Consider the following 17,715-nt stretch of genomic DNA (forward strand, 5'->3'; position numbering starts at 1 on the left):
AGTCACTCTCCTGTTCCCTGAGAAAAAAGTTCTAGTATATTGATCCACAGAAGCCATTACAAGACAGCAAAGAGATCGCTTAATGATACCCTTACTTTCTCTGTAGCGGAGTAATCCTCAGCTGACTGCTTAGTTGTAAAACGGGGTCACAAAGGGCTCGGAAGTTGATTCATGTTTTTAAATACACAAATCTCAAAATAAAATAAAGCAGGGAACGTTCTGACCACATACTGCCTGCTAGAAGAAGACAAAATTATAATGGAAAACGAGGGACTGAATTTTTCAGGCAATGGTGCTGATGGGTCGTAAGGAAACAAAAAGGGTAGAACAGCGCAGGGGGCACTTTCCTGATGTTCATGAGAAATGTGCAGAAGAACCTTTCGGTTGTAGCAAGAAATGCAACTAGCTAGTAGCACTTACACGTTAAAACCGTCCCTACTTTAACGGTTAGTTAAACTTCTCTTGCAATTTGAATACTTAAGGTCAAATTCCATTCTTGGTGAACCAGTGTGAAGTCTAGAGGAAATGGAGTTACTCTGCATTTACAATTACACAACTGGGCAAAGTCAAGGCTCATTATGGTGTCTTTAGGCTCCTCACACATTTAGCAAGTTGGGGAAGGTTCCTCTTTCAATTATTTTCTGATAGGTCATTGAGAAGCAAAATCACTCCAATGGGTGGTACATAGGGATTCTCATACTTAACTCCTTTGCCTTCTTCTTTGGATGTAAATCAACTCATATGGAAAAGACAACAACTTCCACTAAAAGGGCAGAATATAAACGCACTCATTTTGCCGACCTGCTGAACACCTTCCAGATGTGTCCACAGGACAAAGTCACCAGATCGAGACAAAGATGAACTGTATGAACAGGCAAAGGAGGAGGTTTCCAGGGGTGGCAGACTGGGAGGGGCTAGCAGAGCAGATGTGGCCCTTCTGACAATTTTGTTTACGCCAGAGCCCTGGAAAGTCTGGCAGGTTGCTGCTTTTGAGGGAAAGGTTTAGGTCAGCGATACAGCTGCTGCTTCTGAGGGTCGGAGAGGGCAGACCTGTTTGTCTCAGCAGTAACAGTTGCCTTCTCCATCCCTCCCAACCTTCTGGTGGCAGCAAAGGCATCCAACCCAATTCTCCAGGACTCCTTCCTCAGATCATTGATCCAACTCCTCCTCCTGATCCTCAGCCAACTATTATCATGGCAGAAACAGCCTAGCCCTGATTACTTTCCAGCCCCTCAACCTTTAGACAACAGATGGCTCTGGAGCTACTGATGTGTGAAGCACTTTCCCATGCCTTAACAACTGCCTTAATTATGCAGCATTGTCATTAGGACTGGACAGGTGATTTAGATCTGAATATCTGAACCACTTCAGCATCCAACAGTCTAAACTGACACTGGGAACCTGGCAGCTCCAGGAACAGGGATGCTTGTTGAGATAATGTCAAGTCCTAGTTGTCAGAAACCTTACAATTTTAAAAAGCTTATAAGCATGGCTGAGAAATTCCCAACAATAACTTTCAGGTGTGAAGTTCCCTGCGGTCTGGCTAAATACAATGGACAATTTAAAAAGGTGCAGTTGGGACACTCTGTATTTGTCCATTAGCATTTGAAGAACTATAAACCATAACTGACATATCTGTGGACATTTATGTGTTTGCAGGCACAGTTATAGGTGCAACGGTGAAACCGGGAAAGCATTAACAGTGTGAAAGTGAGAAAATAAAACAGAAGCTGCTGGAAAGACAAGGACAAATGGAATGGTAAAAAGAAAAAAAGTGGTAAAAGAGAAGAATAAAACAAAGCACAAAATTACCACAGGGTGAGCATGCTCAAGAAACGTCATCCCCAGCCAAGTACTTACAAGTAATAGGAGTAGGAATACGCATTTCTTCTAAATATCGATGATGGCCAGTCAGGTGAACAAAATATCCAAAAGGAGAAAAAAAGAAAAACACATAATTAGATTTATATGAACTCTAGGATTTTTTTCAATACACAAAGTATTTGTGCTGCCTCTTGTACTGAGCTACTATTGTCTTACACTTTTTTCAGGAGCTATATGTCGGTGAGGAATGGATACTGAACTGGAGACAGGAAACAGGTTGTGTTTCCACTTCTGCTACTGACTTGTGTCACCATGAATAAATCCCCTCACCTCTTTCTTCCTTAACTTTGCCATGTCAGTAACACAGGTAATGAGACTTACCTTTGCCTGTAAAGTGCTTTGAGATTTTTGGAACGGAAAGAAATACGTAACAGCTATTAATATAAATAACAATAAATAGGAAAGTGACAATATAAGAACAGCACAATTTTGGAATATTTAGACAATGAACAAATTGTGTAATGATAAATCAAGCTTCTTCAAACTCTAAAATGCAAATAGTTCATTAACAATTCAAGCATCACTACATATTTATAGATGATCACCGGGGTTATGCGTTAGCTTTCTGCGTCAGTGTGATTAAGCACTTTCTATTACAGTTACACAGCAATACACATTTTGATATGTTTTTGAGCAGGGCCACAAAACAAGCCTTGGCAATCAGTTATAACTTAAGAGGTGATGTCTTCCCTTTTATAACTGGAAAAGGGCTTCTCTGAAAAGGCTGTTTCACAACAGATCTAGCACATGTTATTACAGATTAACAGCAAGGCACAAGGGAGCTTCAAAAGCAGCAGCCATGGTCAAGACAGGGAAAAACAATGAAACACAAACTTCAACCTATTGCACAACTTTAAAATCCCATCCTTGAAGACACTACAAATACTAGGAAGCGCTTACAAGTATAAATGCAGGGTTCAAGTGTTCACTTTTACGGTTGCTCTGAACACAACTTTCACAAGCACACATGGAAACCAGGTGCAGCGCAGTCACTCTGCGCACTATCGTCCCCTTTGCTGTGCACACACTGGGTAAGGGACAGTGCCTTACCGGCATTCAAGAGGATTACTCTGCAGTGACATGTTTTGTCTGGTGGTGGCCCTTGCTATAAACCTGAAATTCTGGCCAGATTCCCGATATATGCTAAGTTATCTGAATGACACTGATTCCAAGGTACACCTGAATATATTTATAACACAATGCTATAATCTCCTGAAAGCCAGAAATTCTACGTGCGATAGCAATGCACCAGTTAAGGTGCAGTGATTGCCACTGAGCTTCTCTGTGAAATTTCAAGTTCCTCTGAACCTCTAAACAAAGGGAAAAATCACCAGGATGTGGAAAATGAGAGCCCACACAGCTGAACCCCCTACATCCCCAAAATTATTCCATTAATTGAACCCCTCTGCTACGCCAGCGCCAGGTTTCACGCAGCACTATCAGCTGTAGTTGTTCTGTTGGACATCTTGCTGTACTTTCTCTGCTTGTCTCACGTCTCAGCCAGCGGACATATGTTTTCACACGAGACTCTTAGTTCTCATTAAAAAGCTGCGTAGCCCTCAAGGCTACAGAGGAAAGCTCAGAAAGATTAATTCCGTAAGGACAGAAAATAAAGAAAGACAAACAAAAAGAGGATTATATTTTGGAAGCAGACAGGCCATTGTGGCTCAAATTCTCCCAAAATATGCAACCTAAAATAAGGACTTCCTAAGGAATCTTTCAAAACTGTTAAAATTGATCAGAGTTACGGATCACTAAGAACATGACCCGACCCTAGAAAACCCTGCCTGTCATCCACCTTAAGTGCAGACACAGAAGGGACACGTGTCACTGAATGTGCAAATATCCCTATGGTAATGCTATCCTATGGCTTGGGCGTGTTCTGCTCAAGAGGCTTTTGGGTTTTATTTAATTAGTTTAAGGTAACAACCTAAGTCCTAATCCAGAATAAGGAGCTGAATTTTCATAGAAGGAACTAATCCTAGACCCTACATAGTCCCAAATCTCCTTTTTTGCTACCAACAGCAGTTTAAAGAACTTATTTACAGTGCACCCATGACAGGCTGTCTGATCCTATTTATTCAGTCTTATACTTAAAGGGGTCAGTAGAGGCTTTGTCCGCTCAAATGCACAAGCCTGAAAAGTGTCACATTCTTCACTCCAGGGAAATGCAAGCCACGATTACACCGGAGTTAAAACTGTCCAGACGAGATCAGAACTGACCAAAATCTAATCCTTTTGGGAGGCAAAGTCAAAGGGTATTTTCTCCAGAAAAGAAGTTTACAAATGTCTTGTTTTTCTTGTTTCAGCTTGTTTTTACTAACCAGTCCTGTATTCTCTATTATACAAAAATATTTAACTAATAGTAAGGACAAACAAACAAGTTCCTTAGAGAATCAGCAAAGTTTTGATACAATAAAAATGAGGTATTTCAAGGTACGTATCTAGTGAGGAAAGAAAGCGGTACTGCCTTCTGTGGGCAAATGCACCCATGTGGGCGCTGATCACCAACTGTAAATTAACAGGCTAAATCAAGTTGCAGTAATTTGTGCATCAATATACCTATGATGATATTGGAGCTGCAAACATGTAAATCAATCATGTACCTAGTGGGTTCCCAAACCCAAGAAAACAAATTTTGTTAATGGTTTTGATTTTAGATACTGTAAGACAGTCATATTTAAAACAGAAATTTATACACACACACACACAATTCTTACGCAGATATACAAATACAGAAACTTTAGCAGACTTTAGGCAACCCCGGGGTTCAACTAAAGCTTTTAGATAACAAACGTAAAGTCAAACCCAAATTTTCCACTGCATAAACATTCTGGCTGGCTTAATTTAGCCTTACATATCTGACTAAACCCTATAAAACACTGGCAGCCCCCAAAAATTTGCGAGTCGCTGGAGTTTTTGCAATATGGTCTACTGAAACTATGAGCAACTGGGCAACACTTGCTCATGCCTTGCATATGAAAGGTTCAAAAAAGTATGCTGATTTGGTGCGCCTCACAGAAACAAAAAGCAGCTTCTGAGGATCTGCTAATCCTAATCTCAGCCCAATGCCTGCCTTCTCTTAGTGCGTCCGTCTCTTCTCATCTCTCTCCTTCCTCTGCTCTTTGCACTGGTTAAGAAAATGCTTCATTCAGGAAATCCACTACTGTGCCTATTACCAATGAACTATGATGCCCTGGACCATGAACAAATGTCACTGTGATATTTTCCAGCTCCATTTGAAGAAAATGCCTCACATTTAGCTAATTAAATTATTTTTCTGCATTGTTGCCTTGCAAGACTACACTGTCTTGTACACTGAGGCACTGGCCTTAGCGAACTGAAAAGGGGAACTCTTTTTAAAGTAAGGTTAATGCAAAAATCGAATGTAAGAGCTTAAGCGCCTAATATTTCTGTTTGTAAAATAGAAAAGAGAACTTTGTTGTTAAACCGTTCTCTCAGACAAGAGAGTCTGTTTTCAGCTGTGCTCCTCCAGAAGTTCAAATCAATCTGTGGTCCAAAGCGGCCTTTCCTTTTATAAAAGCTGGTCCCAATCCGCATTAGTTTACAAATGAAATGAGCCTGGCAGGCTTAAGTTCATCTTCAGGGAACACTTGCCCATATCCCGCTCCAAGCCTCAACTGGACGTGACTGGTGGTGCCCATTCAAGGGCGACCCAGAAGCAATGCCACCAGCAGGTTTGTCAGCGATGCTGGAGGTGTGCTACGCAGACCCAGGGAGAGCAAGCCTCCAAAACCTCTTTCTGCACTGTTACAGCTTCTAAATGGGAAAAGATTTTAAAGTCGATGAGCCGGTTTATTTCTTATAATAGTGTGCATTCCAGTGGGTAACCTTGCAAATGACAGCAAACAGGCAAAGAGATACAGACTGCAGTGATTTTGCCTGTTGGCTCTGCAGGGTGGGGAGGGAAATGACACAGAGGAAAATGTAATTTTCCAGCTCTAGGAAGAAAAGGGGCAGAATTTATATTTCTAATACTCCCACTCTCCTCTTTTCTAATTTTAATTTTGAAGAAAGATGCCCAGGTTAACAGCCTATGGCAAAGTAAGATACAGCAAAGTTCAGTCCATTGGACATCACACCCAAGTTCACTAAACATTGCTGCTTTTGGGACCCGGCTAGTTCCGCAGAAGAACACATGCACTGTGTTAGGGGGCCAGCTCAGGTCAGCGCTAGCTTGGGAAATTTTATATCAAGCAAATGGATCCTCAGACTCCAGCCTCTAGAACTTGCTCTGCATTATGAGTATTTTTGATTCTGCATTTGTCTGTGTTTCTCTGTCTATGAGATATCAACTGATACTGCTCCAGTTATGACAGCCAAAACACCCTAAGAATCAAATGTTGGAAAAAGCTGGATCTCGATAGATCTCCCCATCATTTACTTATCTGAGTTAAACATGTATCAAAAAAAAATTAAAGCTAAAATCCAGAGATTTTTATATACCTGCTAACTAAACTATATAATACAGTCTCTGTTTCCTACTGACCTCTAATAAAAGTTTGTTATATTGTGCACAAAATATGTAGAGTCCATTTATTAAAAAAAAAAAAACAACAAAAAACCAAACAATAAAACAAAAACCCACAAAAAATCAGCCATAACTTTTTACTTTTTCTTTGAAGGATTCCTCCATATTGATAACCTGGCCTTTTGCTGGTTTTCCAGCTTCCATTGGAAGACAGAAGATTAAGCAAAGATGTTGAATCATTGATATGTATCAAGACATGTCCACATCAACAGATTTATCAGAATGAGAATGATGAAGTTTTCTTCCACAGCGTTTGGAGAAAAAAAATACTTGCCCATAAGTAATTACCTCTGAGATATTTCCTAACTGTTTTCAAATTTATATAAAAAATAGATTGGTAGCAATCACAGTGTTCAACGGCAAGAGTGCCACATTTACATGAAAGATGTGGTAGCTTGTTTAGGAATACGAGTTTGATGTGAAATCTGAAAATTCGAGAAAATACACAGAGATTAGAAGTATTGCCTCCTCCTTAGTATTTAAAGTATATTGCCTCATAAGAGTATCCTTACCTCTCTGACTTAGTTCCTGGCAGGCTACACCACAGAAAAACTGTCCTCAAATAAGGAATTCCTGGTCATCGTGAAAAATCATTGTTTGTTTTCTGCCCAGCACTATACATGATTTATAATAATAATAATACATTGTGGGACAGAAACGCTATCAACATTTAATAGCTTGTGAAATACACGAGGATATTCAGATGTGTCATTACTCTGACAGTTTTCCTTACAAGTTTTACCTTTCAAGCTGAAAATAAAAGCTTTTCTTAAAGAGTATTTAGGAAGGCAATAGGAATGGATGAGGGCTGGGCATTAAACAAACCAGAAACCCAGCTCAATTTTTCCTGAAACTCTTTTTCTGCTTTTCATTGGAGGCATCTGATTTTTTTCTGCTTATGAACTGAAAAGCTCCTGGGAGACTGGAATCGGCGACGCCTGTACTGTTTGGGCTTAACATCGAACAGAAGTGCAGCAGATGCGACTACAAAACACATACACATTTGTCCACAAAACCTGAAATCTTTGCACACAACAAAAATTGGATTAAATGTCTAGATTGCCCACAGCTTCAGTTAATTCAACAGGAATTCACAGTAGTCAGTACATATGTGATCGGTTTTGCAGAATGAGATCATTTGGAAAGACTACTCAAAGGACATCTAGTCCAACCTCCTGCTTAAACCAGTTTCACTGGCAGCAAGTCCCTCAGGGCCTTGTCCAAGTCAAGTTTTTAATTTCTCCAAGGATGGAGGTTCTCCACCTCTGAACCATTTTGGTAACCTTCCTCTGGACTTGCTCTAATCTATCAGTGCCTTTCTCGTACTGAGGATCCCCAAAGTGGACACAGTATGCCCAGAGCAATCTCACCAATGGCAAACAGAAGGGAATAATCACTTGCCTCAACCTGCTGGCTACCCCCTTGCTAACACTGCCCAGGACGCAGATGCAGGACTTTGCCTTTGCTAAACTTCGTGAGGTTCCCATCAGCCCACTTCTTCAGCCTCTCAAGGTCCTTCTGAACAGCAGCCCTGCACTCCAGCATCTGTACCATAGAGTTACTCCATTTGCATATGTGCTCTGGATTAAGATAGAGGAGACCATATGTAGATTTAACTGCTGCTCTTATTTTCAGGAAATGTGTGACTGTTTGTCATAGAGATAAGAGATCTCAAAGGAACAGAGCTTTGCTTGGAAAGCTGCACTCCCTGCAACAGAGCAAGTAAAATCATCAAGGCTCTCACATGTAATATTACCTGTACTCTAGACAAGGGGCTGCCAGGCTCCCTAGCTCCTGTTTCATTCAGAATCAAATTACTGTTGAAAAGTAGGGTTCACTTCAGAAATGTGACTGGTAAAAATATATACAAAATACATCCCTTTCTCAAGAAAATCTCTTGCCTAAGTGGTTTTCTGAATCAGTATATTACACTGTAAATGTGGAGCTCTTCAAATAGTAGCAACTACAATGGTCTACTTCAAAGTGTAAGTGCAAATGGTCCAAAGAAAATCACACAAAATGAACTGTTTGAACAAATTTCATTACCATATATGCTTTTTCCAAGTTTCATTCCCCTGTAAACTAAACCTAACTCTTGGAAAGATTCTAACGCTCAGCAAGATGTAATATTCCAGCCGAGCACTGGTTGTAAAGAAATTGCTGTGTGAAAATATGTCTCATCAAGACTCCGTTGGGAACAAGACCCTTGATCACATTATTTTAAGATATTATTTTTCTCGACTGTTAAGAAAGAATTCTTGTCTTCTATTAGACCACTGTTGTACTGCACGCACAGGCTCACATGCCCACTTCCATTGCCTTAGTATCACTTTGTGCTTCTCCATGCATTTTCATGCACTATCCCTTCTCATTAATTATCAATTAATTATCATTAACTCTTTGCAGTAACAACCATTCTTTTGTTGCTCATATAGTATCTGCCAGAACAGGCATCTCTCCTGGGACTACAACTTCTTAGTGGTAGTGTTACATAAATAAGTATTAACTGCTGCCCCTGTAACACAAATGGAATGTTTTACCTCTACCAAATTTATTCTTTCTCAAGTAAAAACGCCCTAGGCAGAAGGCCCAAGATGGAAGCAAAGCAGAAACTTACCTTCTCTTGATGGTAAGCATTGCTCCCAAGAGGATAATAACAAACATCAGAAGACCAGCTATAACTCCGGCCATTTTCACCGTGCTGTCAACTTGTTTTTCTGGTTCCACTGCATTGGAATTCTGGGTGGAAGCACCTTAAAAGATGGAGGAAGAGGAAGGAGGAGACAAAAGAGTATTTGTAGAAAAATCATCCAATGATCCACTTTAAATATTCATTTGAAAGCCTAACAACATATTTGTAATCAAATTGTGACAGACAACTGTCCATCTAACCACATCTCACTTTAACAGGGGCCAATGACATAATTCAGAGCAGTAATAGGGTGTAAAATCCCAGTGTAATGCAACTGGCTCTAATATTTTACCATATTATACTGTAATGGGGAATTTACTCTTCTGAAGTGCTCAGCGTACACCCAGAAGCAGGAGAATTAATAGCAGTTATAATTTTCATCTCAAATAGCTTAAGCGGAGGTGCAATCCTTACTCATCGAAATAATGAATGTAAAAGTTTGCAGTAACGTATCCCATAATACTACTTGCAGAAACTTTTTTCTTCTAAAATCAGAACACATTTGCATTTCTCACTATACTGGAGGCCTGGCTTTTATAAGCATACAGTTACAATTATGTATGTAACAAGCATTAATCCAACGCACAGAGCACCCTCTACATCATTAATGTATTCCATGCATGAGTTCTTCTGTGGCCCAGGCAAGACAACATGATTTCTGTTTGAAATTTTTGGTTTTTTTAAGAGTGAAGCCTACACACCTAAAAATAAAACATATTTAGGAACATTATTTGCACAGCATTTCTTCCGTTACTTCCTTGTCATTTTCTGACTTCCAGGGTCTTTTGCCTCTGCAATACCTGAGGACCTTGCCGAATGCTACCCCTGTTGCTGGGACTACTTGTATAGTGCTTCCCTTAGCTCTGCTGACTTCACTACTTGCTGCACAGAATTTTTCCAGATACAGCTTAAACCACCGAGCTTGATTTAGAAAGCCTCACAAGATTTGAGTCGTGGCTACTCTAAAGACTAAATGAGCCTATCTTTACTATAATCCTGATATACTTAACTCCTCCTAAAAATATCACCACTGCATCTGATGAAGTTAAATGAATTCATGTTACATGAGATCACAATCTTATCTTGGGCTTCACCTTTGCTGTTGGAGTCAGCCAAGTCTTCCTCTACAGCTTAAACACAGTAGGAAAAGGGAATCAAAGGTGAAAACAGAGTGCTGTCATCAGAAGACCGTAATGTTTTGCTCTTTTAACAACTCTGTGTTGCTGACCTTCAGGAAAAGCTGAACCACTTCTGTTCATTAAGTCAGTTGCCTGGGGAGATAATATTCAATCGAGTCCATATGTTGGTGAGACAGTAGAAAGCCTCGCCGGGTTATTCTTTTGCCCGTTTGCCACACGTTAAACTGCATATGCTTTAAAAGATCTCTGCCTGAAAGGATGAGTCCCAATGCTTACCATGATCAAATCATATAACTGAATATAGGGCTTTCTGATATGTTCTGAATAGGGCCTTAGCTGCTGGACTTCCAGGGACGAGGAACTGATCTTGAATAGTGTGTTGTATTCTCCTCTCCTCATATCTTGAAGAGTACGTATAGAACAATGACACAATGAATGCAAAACAAGAAAATTCACCACATGCAGTGATAAAAGTATGATTTCACTTTTCCTACAGCTAAGCTGTTAATCTAGTTTGCCACAGCAAAACACAATATTTACCAAGCAAAAATGCTGGCTGTTTGAAACACACATGTAATTTTCAGCTTTTTGTCCCTGACAACTCCACTGCTCTGCTGCGTCCACCAATTTTCCCATTCAGTTAAGTGTTCACTGGTAACTTCTGTGTGCACGTTTCTGAAATGCATTAATGGGACTCCAGAGCGTGAAAATAAAATAATGTATCGGTTGCGTATTACCATCTTTATTTGACATCATCTCTTACAATCTTGGATCAAATCTGCCCAAGAGGTGAGCTATATGCCATCATACAGGCAATCCCGACACCATCACACAACAAAGTAAACGATAAAGGTACAATTTTTCCCTGAAAATGGCTAAAACTCTATTCCTTTGAAGTGAAACTCAGAAGTACTCCAAATTATCCTTCACTTGAGTTGGAGTTACTCCTATGACCCTAAATAATAGGTGCTGGAGAACGGTTTTCTACCACAAACAGCACAGTCAGACCCGCTCTGTTTTTGTACCAATTGAATACCCTCGTGAATTGTAAGCCACATTAAAAAAAATTAAGACTGTGCTGTCAACTCCATCCTCTAATCCACTAGATGGGTTTGATTTTGCCAGGCTGTTACTTGTTACTACAGGCAATGTGTGGTCAGTGTATTTTTATTTTATATTTCTTGCCCCGTTGTAGACTACTGCAGCTCTAGAAAGAGAATAAAGGCTTATTATCCATCCTGACACCTACACACTGTGGTGACTAATTCACTTGAATCTTCTATGTAACTCTTTCCATCTATCTTGGCAAAGGCCAACAATTCCTTTAGGCCAGTAGTCCAACCATTTGTAAGTTGTCTCAGCTAACAGCGCCGAGGAATTGATAATATGACGGTGCCAGTAAATTCCTAGGTCTTGGATTCTTAAAGCTTTGCACTGAAACATTACTGCAGAAGTCCCTTGTTTTCCTGCCATTCTGGCATATTTTCCTTGTAGATGCCTAAATCGACTCTGCTCATTTGCACTCCCACCTGCACCACCACGAGCTCTGGGTAAGGGGAACGTTTCTGTTCCGGCAGGAGGAGGTCTGTGAGCTGTTACTGTACTTGCAGAAGATGACTTCTGCTGCTTCTGAGAGTAACGCTTTTTTAGAATTCGTTTTGCTTTCTCTCCTTTACCAGCATGCAGGCAGATCTGAAATCCTCTGAGCACAGAAGCCCATAAAAACTGCTCAGATGGCCATTTCATACAAATGTCTTTAACTACACTTGGAAAGCTCTGCACTACTGCTCTTGAGGGGCCACCCTTTATCTTCCTGAAAAACAATGTTTATATGCTGCTGACATTAAAAGGGAAAGAAAATAAAATATAACCATATTTTCTAGTGGTTACTTCAACCACATTTCCTGGAATAAATTGTTCCTTGTAGCTGAAGCTGGATACCGGTATAATAGGATATGGAACAGGTCACCACTGTTATTACTGTGTGTATTTCAGTGGCACCCAGAGCCCCCGCTAAGGCCAGGACCCCATTACACTGTACTAACATGAAGTAGGACAATTTTCTGCCCTAAGCTTACTTTCTTAATAAGGAAGGCAAATGATAGAAGACAGTGCCAGAGAAGCAAAGACTGTAGGTCCCTTGACTCCCTAACTGTGCGTTATCTACTAGACCAGGCTACTACTTTCAGAGATATACATTTACGTACTGTACAAAATGCACTTTCCCAGAAGCTTGACCAGTGGCATGAATCTGACTTTCATAGGCATTGGCATTCACCAGGCACTCCATTTTACATTCACAGCTATTTCAAGATTTTAGTCCTTTCCCACCAACCTAATTTACTTTGCTTTTTCAACCCGCTTCGAGATTCCCAGAGATCCAGCATCTTGCAGTGAGACAGATCTGGAAAGATTAAGGATATGCCTTTGCCATCACAGGCACGCAAGAGCAGAGCTAAGGACTAACGTTTCTGGACTGACACCCTGCAGCAATTCCATCAGACCATGCAGCCTCTCACAGATGGGGACGGGGGGACGGGAGGGACGGGGGAGGACGGAGGGAGAAACAGCAACGGCAGCTAAGTGAAAGATACCATGGCAATCTTTCACCCAGCAATTTATGCACAGATACATTATTTAAAAACAATAAGCCACCAGATATAAAGTGACCTTCTCTGTGGAGGTGGCACACTGAAGAACATCCAGGAAAGAATGATTATTGAGTACATGTAGCTAAGCAGGACTGATAATACAAGTTTCTTTTATAAACCCTATTTCACAAACTGTAATTTGAAATGTTCTTTATTTAAAGCAGCAATTACAATATTGCATTAAAAAAAATGTAACTGACAGGAAAAAAATTCAAGAGAGACATAGGCAGGAGGAAAAGACGGGTATTTATGTGAGATTTCCAACTGGCAAGGCACAAAGAACAAAGCCCTGCGATGGAAGTGGCACCACAACCATCAGTAGCCGTGTCGCTGCATAGGAGAGAGAAGCATCAGATACCACAACAGGAGGAGAAGAGAAAGGAACCAACTGGCTCTAAGGACAGCTGGGTCAAATACCCGGGGGCAAGAAAAAGGCAGTGCAAGTGTAAGTGAGGCAGGGACAAAATGAGAGAAGCAACACAAGTAATGGGAGGTCCAGCCGTGGCCAGGTGACAGGAAAGACGCAGAAAGGGGACACGCCAGTCTGGCAAAGACTAGGTTTGGCTTCAAATTTGTGCCAGCTAAGAATACAACTTCTTCAGATAGAAAGTCACTCTTGAAACAAAAACCAATCAGAAAAATTACTTCAAAGCATTATTTAACCAGAAAAATTAATGAAAAATAACGGGTTCAAAATCATTATGAGTTAAAATGAGCTGCTCAATCAGAGTAATTTCTTTGTAGCACATAATGGCCAGGCAGTATGCTGAATGTAAAATTTCCTAATAGACCTAGAGGCTTATTTTCAAAAGACAGTTATTCTCAAATCACTTGTAAACATGATTTCCTTTTTTTTTTTTTTTTGTGGTGCTTTGTATGAGAGTGGCCTACAAATGATTACAGCATCTCTGCATGTAGAAATGTTTTCAGATCCTGATTATATCTATACCTCTGAAACACAGTCTCCGATACACAAACACAAGGGCAGACAGGTACCTCTAAGAATGATAACATTGAGATAAAGGTGGGAGGGCCCCGTTTTACATCTTGATCTGGAATGCCTGTTAGCCAGCGCTACCCCCTGCGTCAGCTGGCCGCAGCTATGGGTTGTGGAAGACAGACTAGTTTGCAACCTTCAGCAGTGTACACCAGAGTACTGGGCCTAAACAAAGCTATGCACAGTGCTGGTGCTTCTGCATATCATAAGCCAACAAAGTGAAACAGCTCATCAAATCTGAAAGACAGATTCCACTTTGGCTATTTCTTTGTTGTAATTCATTTAAAAGATGAATACCACCAACAGTATCACTACACATAATGTCACTACACCAATTTTCCGCCTCCAGTTATTGAAGACTGCAAACAGCACAGGCTTAAGACTACCATGATACATTCTCATTTCTTTAAAAAAGCTCAAAAGGAATGGAAAGAATGATGAGAGCCAAAAGCTTTCAACCATATTCCAAGTGGAGAGAGCAGCAAAACAAAGCAGTCCTGGAGAGAAAGACAGACCAGAATTTATATGAGGGATTATCAGGCGTACAGGTTGAATCTGTAGGAGGACGAGGGTAAACACACAGTGAGGAATCAAGACTAGCATTACTAAACTGAATGAGAATTAAAAAATAGCAGTAAGAGAATAATTGATTCTGGAGATTCCAGGCAAATCCACCACAAAGGCTTTTCTTTTCTCCTCTGGTTTTTCTTCCTCTCTCTTCAGAAGAGAAGCACTTAATTTGCACTAAAGGCAGATATATGGCCTCCAAGAATGAGAAAGGTTATTACATTTACTTGGAAGAAGAGCTCAGACAAAGAGCAGCTGTTGCGATGCCTACAAGTGATGTGATGGTTCAGAGGGTGATAACATGTTTCCATTTTAACTCTCCACTTTTGCAGGGCTATTTGGAAACTAGCTTGAAATTATAAAAATGGAAAATAAGTAAAATTCCCCATTATCCCGAGTTCAAATTTACAGATGTGACTTAATTTTTGTATGGTCTTAAACAGACACAGGGAGATCAATCTTTTGACTGATACAGGCAAAAACTTTACAGTGCGTGACAATGCTATGGATGTATAATAGACTCGTCGCACCCTAAGAACAAAAACTGATTAACCTTGCACCAGCCAGTCCCCCTCTAAGCAGTTACTCTGCTCTCATCATGGTTATCATTAAAAATCCACAGCCGCACCAGCTGCAGCAATTACAAAACCAGTGAGCAAAGTCCAGAGGTGGGTATGAAATGCATACTGAAATAAGGCCACCTTTCGAGCCCAGCTGGTCAAAGGTGCTTTAAGTACCATGGTGGCCTACAAACACCGTGCCCGGTAAGACTTCACCCTCGAGCTGACTGAGCAGCATGCAAAAGAGGATACTCACCGTTTTACAGTAAAAAGGGAGTCATATGGCCAGTGCATTAGGGAGTCTGGGTATACACGCTCTACGTGTGCTGCATACAATACTGGGAAACTTTCTGTACTTTGCCGAGTTGAAGCAGCACTTTCAGGCGTGTCTTGAATGAAGATGTTTCTTTTCCTCTACAGCAGTATTACGAAACAGTCTCTTTCAGACCTACCTCTCTTGTGACATTGTCACATATCCTAATGTCACCATATAGTTTTTGAAATGTCCAGTTCTTGGAAGAAACTGAGAAGCTAATGCGTTAATAATAACCCTGTTTCTGAACATTGGCTCATTGAAAAAATCTATTTAAGGAAACAGAGGCATAATGTATTTGTAATAGCCTTGAGTTTGTCATGCCTTTGGAAGTGCTATTTAAGGATAGTGACAATGATAATCTGTTTATGAAAAACTTTTTAAGTGATCCACAGTACCTGACCAGTGGCTGATAGACTTTAGAAAGCAGCTCCAGATATCAGGAAATGGAGAAGAAATACTGACTACCCAAATAAGTTGGTGTAAGCGTATGAGGGTTAGGAACATGCAACACTGCTATCCTCTAAAATGTAACAGCCCTCCTCCGGCTTCTCCACCTCCAGCTGCCCCCTCCTCTGCCCCATCTCCCAGCCCCTGTGCAGAAGGCTTCAGGGGACATTCAGACAGTTCTTCCTGCAAACCTTCAAGCAGAAGAGAGGAGAAAAAAAAACAACTCTGAATTTCACAAGCGACTCACCATGCGTTGCTCCTTGCGTTAAAACTAAATAAACCCAAACAAATCCTTTCTGAATTGACCTTCACTTCTGGCTTTAATGTCCAACTACTGCCTTTTTTTTTGCCCCCCCGCTCCTTTGCCTGGCTACCAGTTCATCTACAAACAAAGGTGATTTCACAACCTACCAGCCACAGCCACAACACATGGCCAACAGCATCCTTTCACGCCAGGCAGGTGTTGTAAGGGGACAACAGTCTCCACAGCACTCCAGGTGAATCCATGCCTGCTTTGATTCCAGGAGGACTTGGCTCACACAGCAATAATCAATTTTATTCTGCTTTTTCTAAAGACCCTTCTTTTCTGAAGTGACCCAGTGTATCCCAGCAGTGGATGCTTTGAATTACAGAGGTGATATTTTCAGTCTACTGTGGCTAATCTATCCCAAATTTTACCTTAAACATTGTGCCTCTCCCAGCCTCTCCCCTTCCACTGCTTATTTTAATGGGGAAGCCCAAGATCTGCAGTGCAGCAGAGCTCTAGGGTAGAAAATGTCCTCTAGAAACTGGGCTGAGGTTGCCAAACTCAGTTCACTTGTGGCCTCATCCAGTTCTGCACCAGGTTCTTCACTAATTCGAAGTTGGTTCATTAGCTCCCTGGGCTAAGGAAGTCCCTAAAGTCAACATTTTACATCCCTCTAAGTAAGTCTTGATACCAAATTTGGTGAAAATAAAGATGCTCACTGGGTTAAGTGGGCATCCACACGCCAAGAAGTTTGAGTTGTCTTCTCAGCAGGGAATATTTTCAGTAAGAGCAATGTAAGTGTTTCTGTTATCAACAATTAATTATGGTGATACCAAACTTGTGCTAAAAAAATAACTTTTAAAAGGCAGAAATTTGTTCAGGGGAAAAGAAAAAAAAACAAAACATTTTCATGCATTCAACTTAAAAAGTGCGATAAAATCCTCTGAAATAAATAGCACAAAACAGAATAAACCTGTCAAAGGAATAACATTCCAGTGTATCAGAAGACAAGATGCAATAACAAACAGATTTGAAGTGGGATTAGATCTGTTTAAAAAATGTAGACATTATGTCTACAAAACCAGAATATATTTCAGAAAACAACAGAGCCCTCTTAAATGAAGTTGAGGAAGCAAGAGCTATTAACTGAACAGTTTTCATATGCAGCAAAACTGTGTGTGAGCAGTAGGAATTTTTTTCCTTCTCATTTTCCATTGTTTTTTTGCAGTCTCCCCTCCCACGATTTCACTGGCCACCTTGCAGAGCCAGGTTCACTTCTGAGGTCTCAGGATTGCTAAGCGCTCGTCGCCCAGGAAGTTCCCTTCCTCAGTGCTGATGCACTACAAAAAAGCATGACCATTTCTCTCAGTCTTCGAGGCATTTGAACTTCACAGTAATCCCAGTACCTTTTTGCCCCTGTATCATTACAGCTGCCCTGATGTGTAGTTAAAATAATTCTTGGGTGAGGAAGTCATAGGTAGATAGGAATATAACCATGCAGCACTGGGAGAGGAACATTCCTACAAAAATTTAATCCATCCCAAAACGGAGAAACGAACCTTCCTTTCCCCTCCCTTTCGTATTAATCACACATAACTCTGTCACATCCTAATAAGTCATTCTATGCACATCAGGCTATAAAGTAGAAGAAACTATTTCCACA

The 17,715-nt window shown here is 40.7% G+C and overlaps 1 protein-coding gene across 1 annotated transcript in view; it reads right to left on the minus strand.

Annotated features, from left to right (window-relative positions):
• PTPRT (protein tyrosine phosphatase receptor type T) overlaps positions 1-17,715 on the minus strand; it is a 464,744-nt gene that overhangs the window by 61,201 nt on the left and 385,828 nt on the right. Inside the window, exons 15-16 of the mRNA XM_072878971.1 lie at positions 9,054-9,189; positions 1,861-1,890 (exon numbers count right to left, since the gene is read on the minus strand). Coding sequence (XP_072735072.1) covers positions 1,861-1,890; positions 9,054-9,189 — 166 coding nt within the window. The remainder of the gene's footprint in view (positions 1-1,860; positions 1,891-9,053; positions 9,190-17,715) is intronic.

The sequence above is a fragment of the Ciconia boyciana genome, chromosome 14 (assembly GCF_034638445.1).
Source record: "Ciconia boyciana chromosome 14, ASM3463844v1, whole genome shotgun sequence".
NCBI classification, from domain to species: domain Eukaryota; kingdom Metazoa; phylum Chordata; class Aves; order Ciconiiformes; family Ciconiidae; genus Ciconia; species Ciconia boyciana.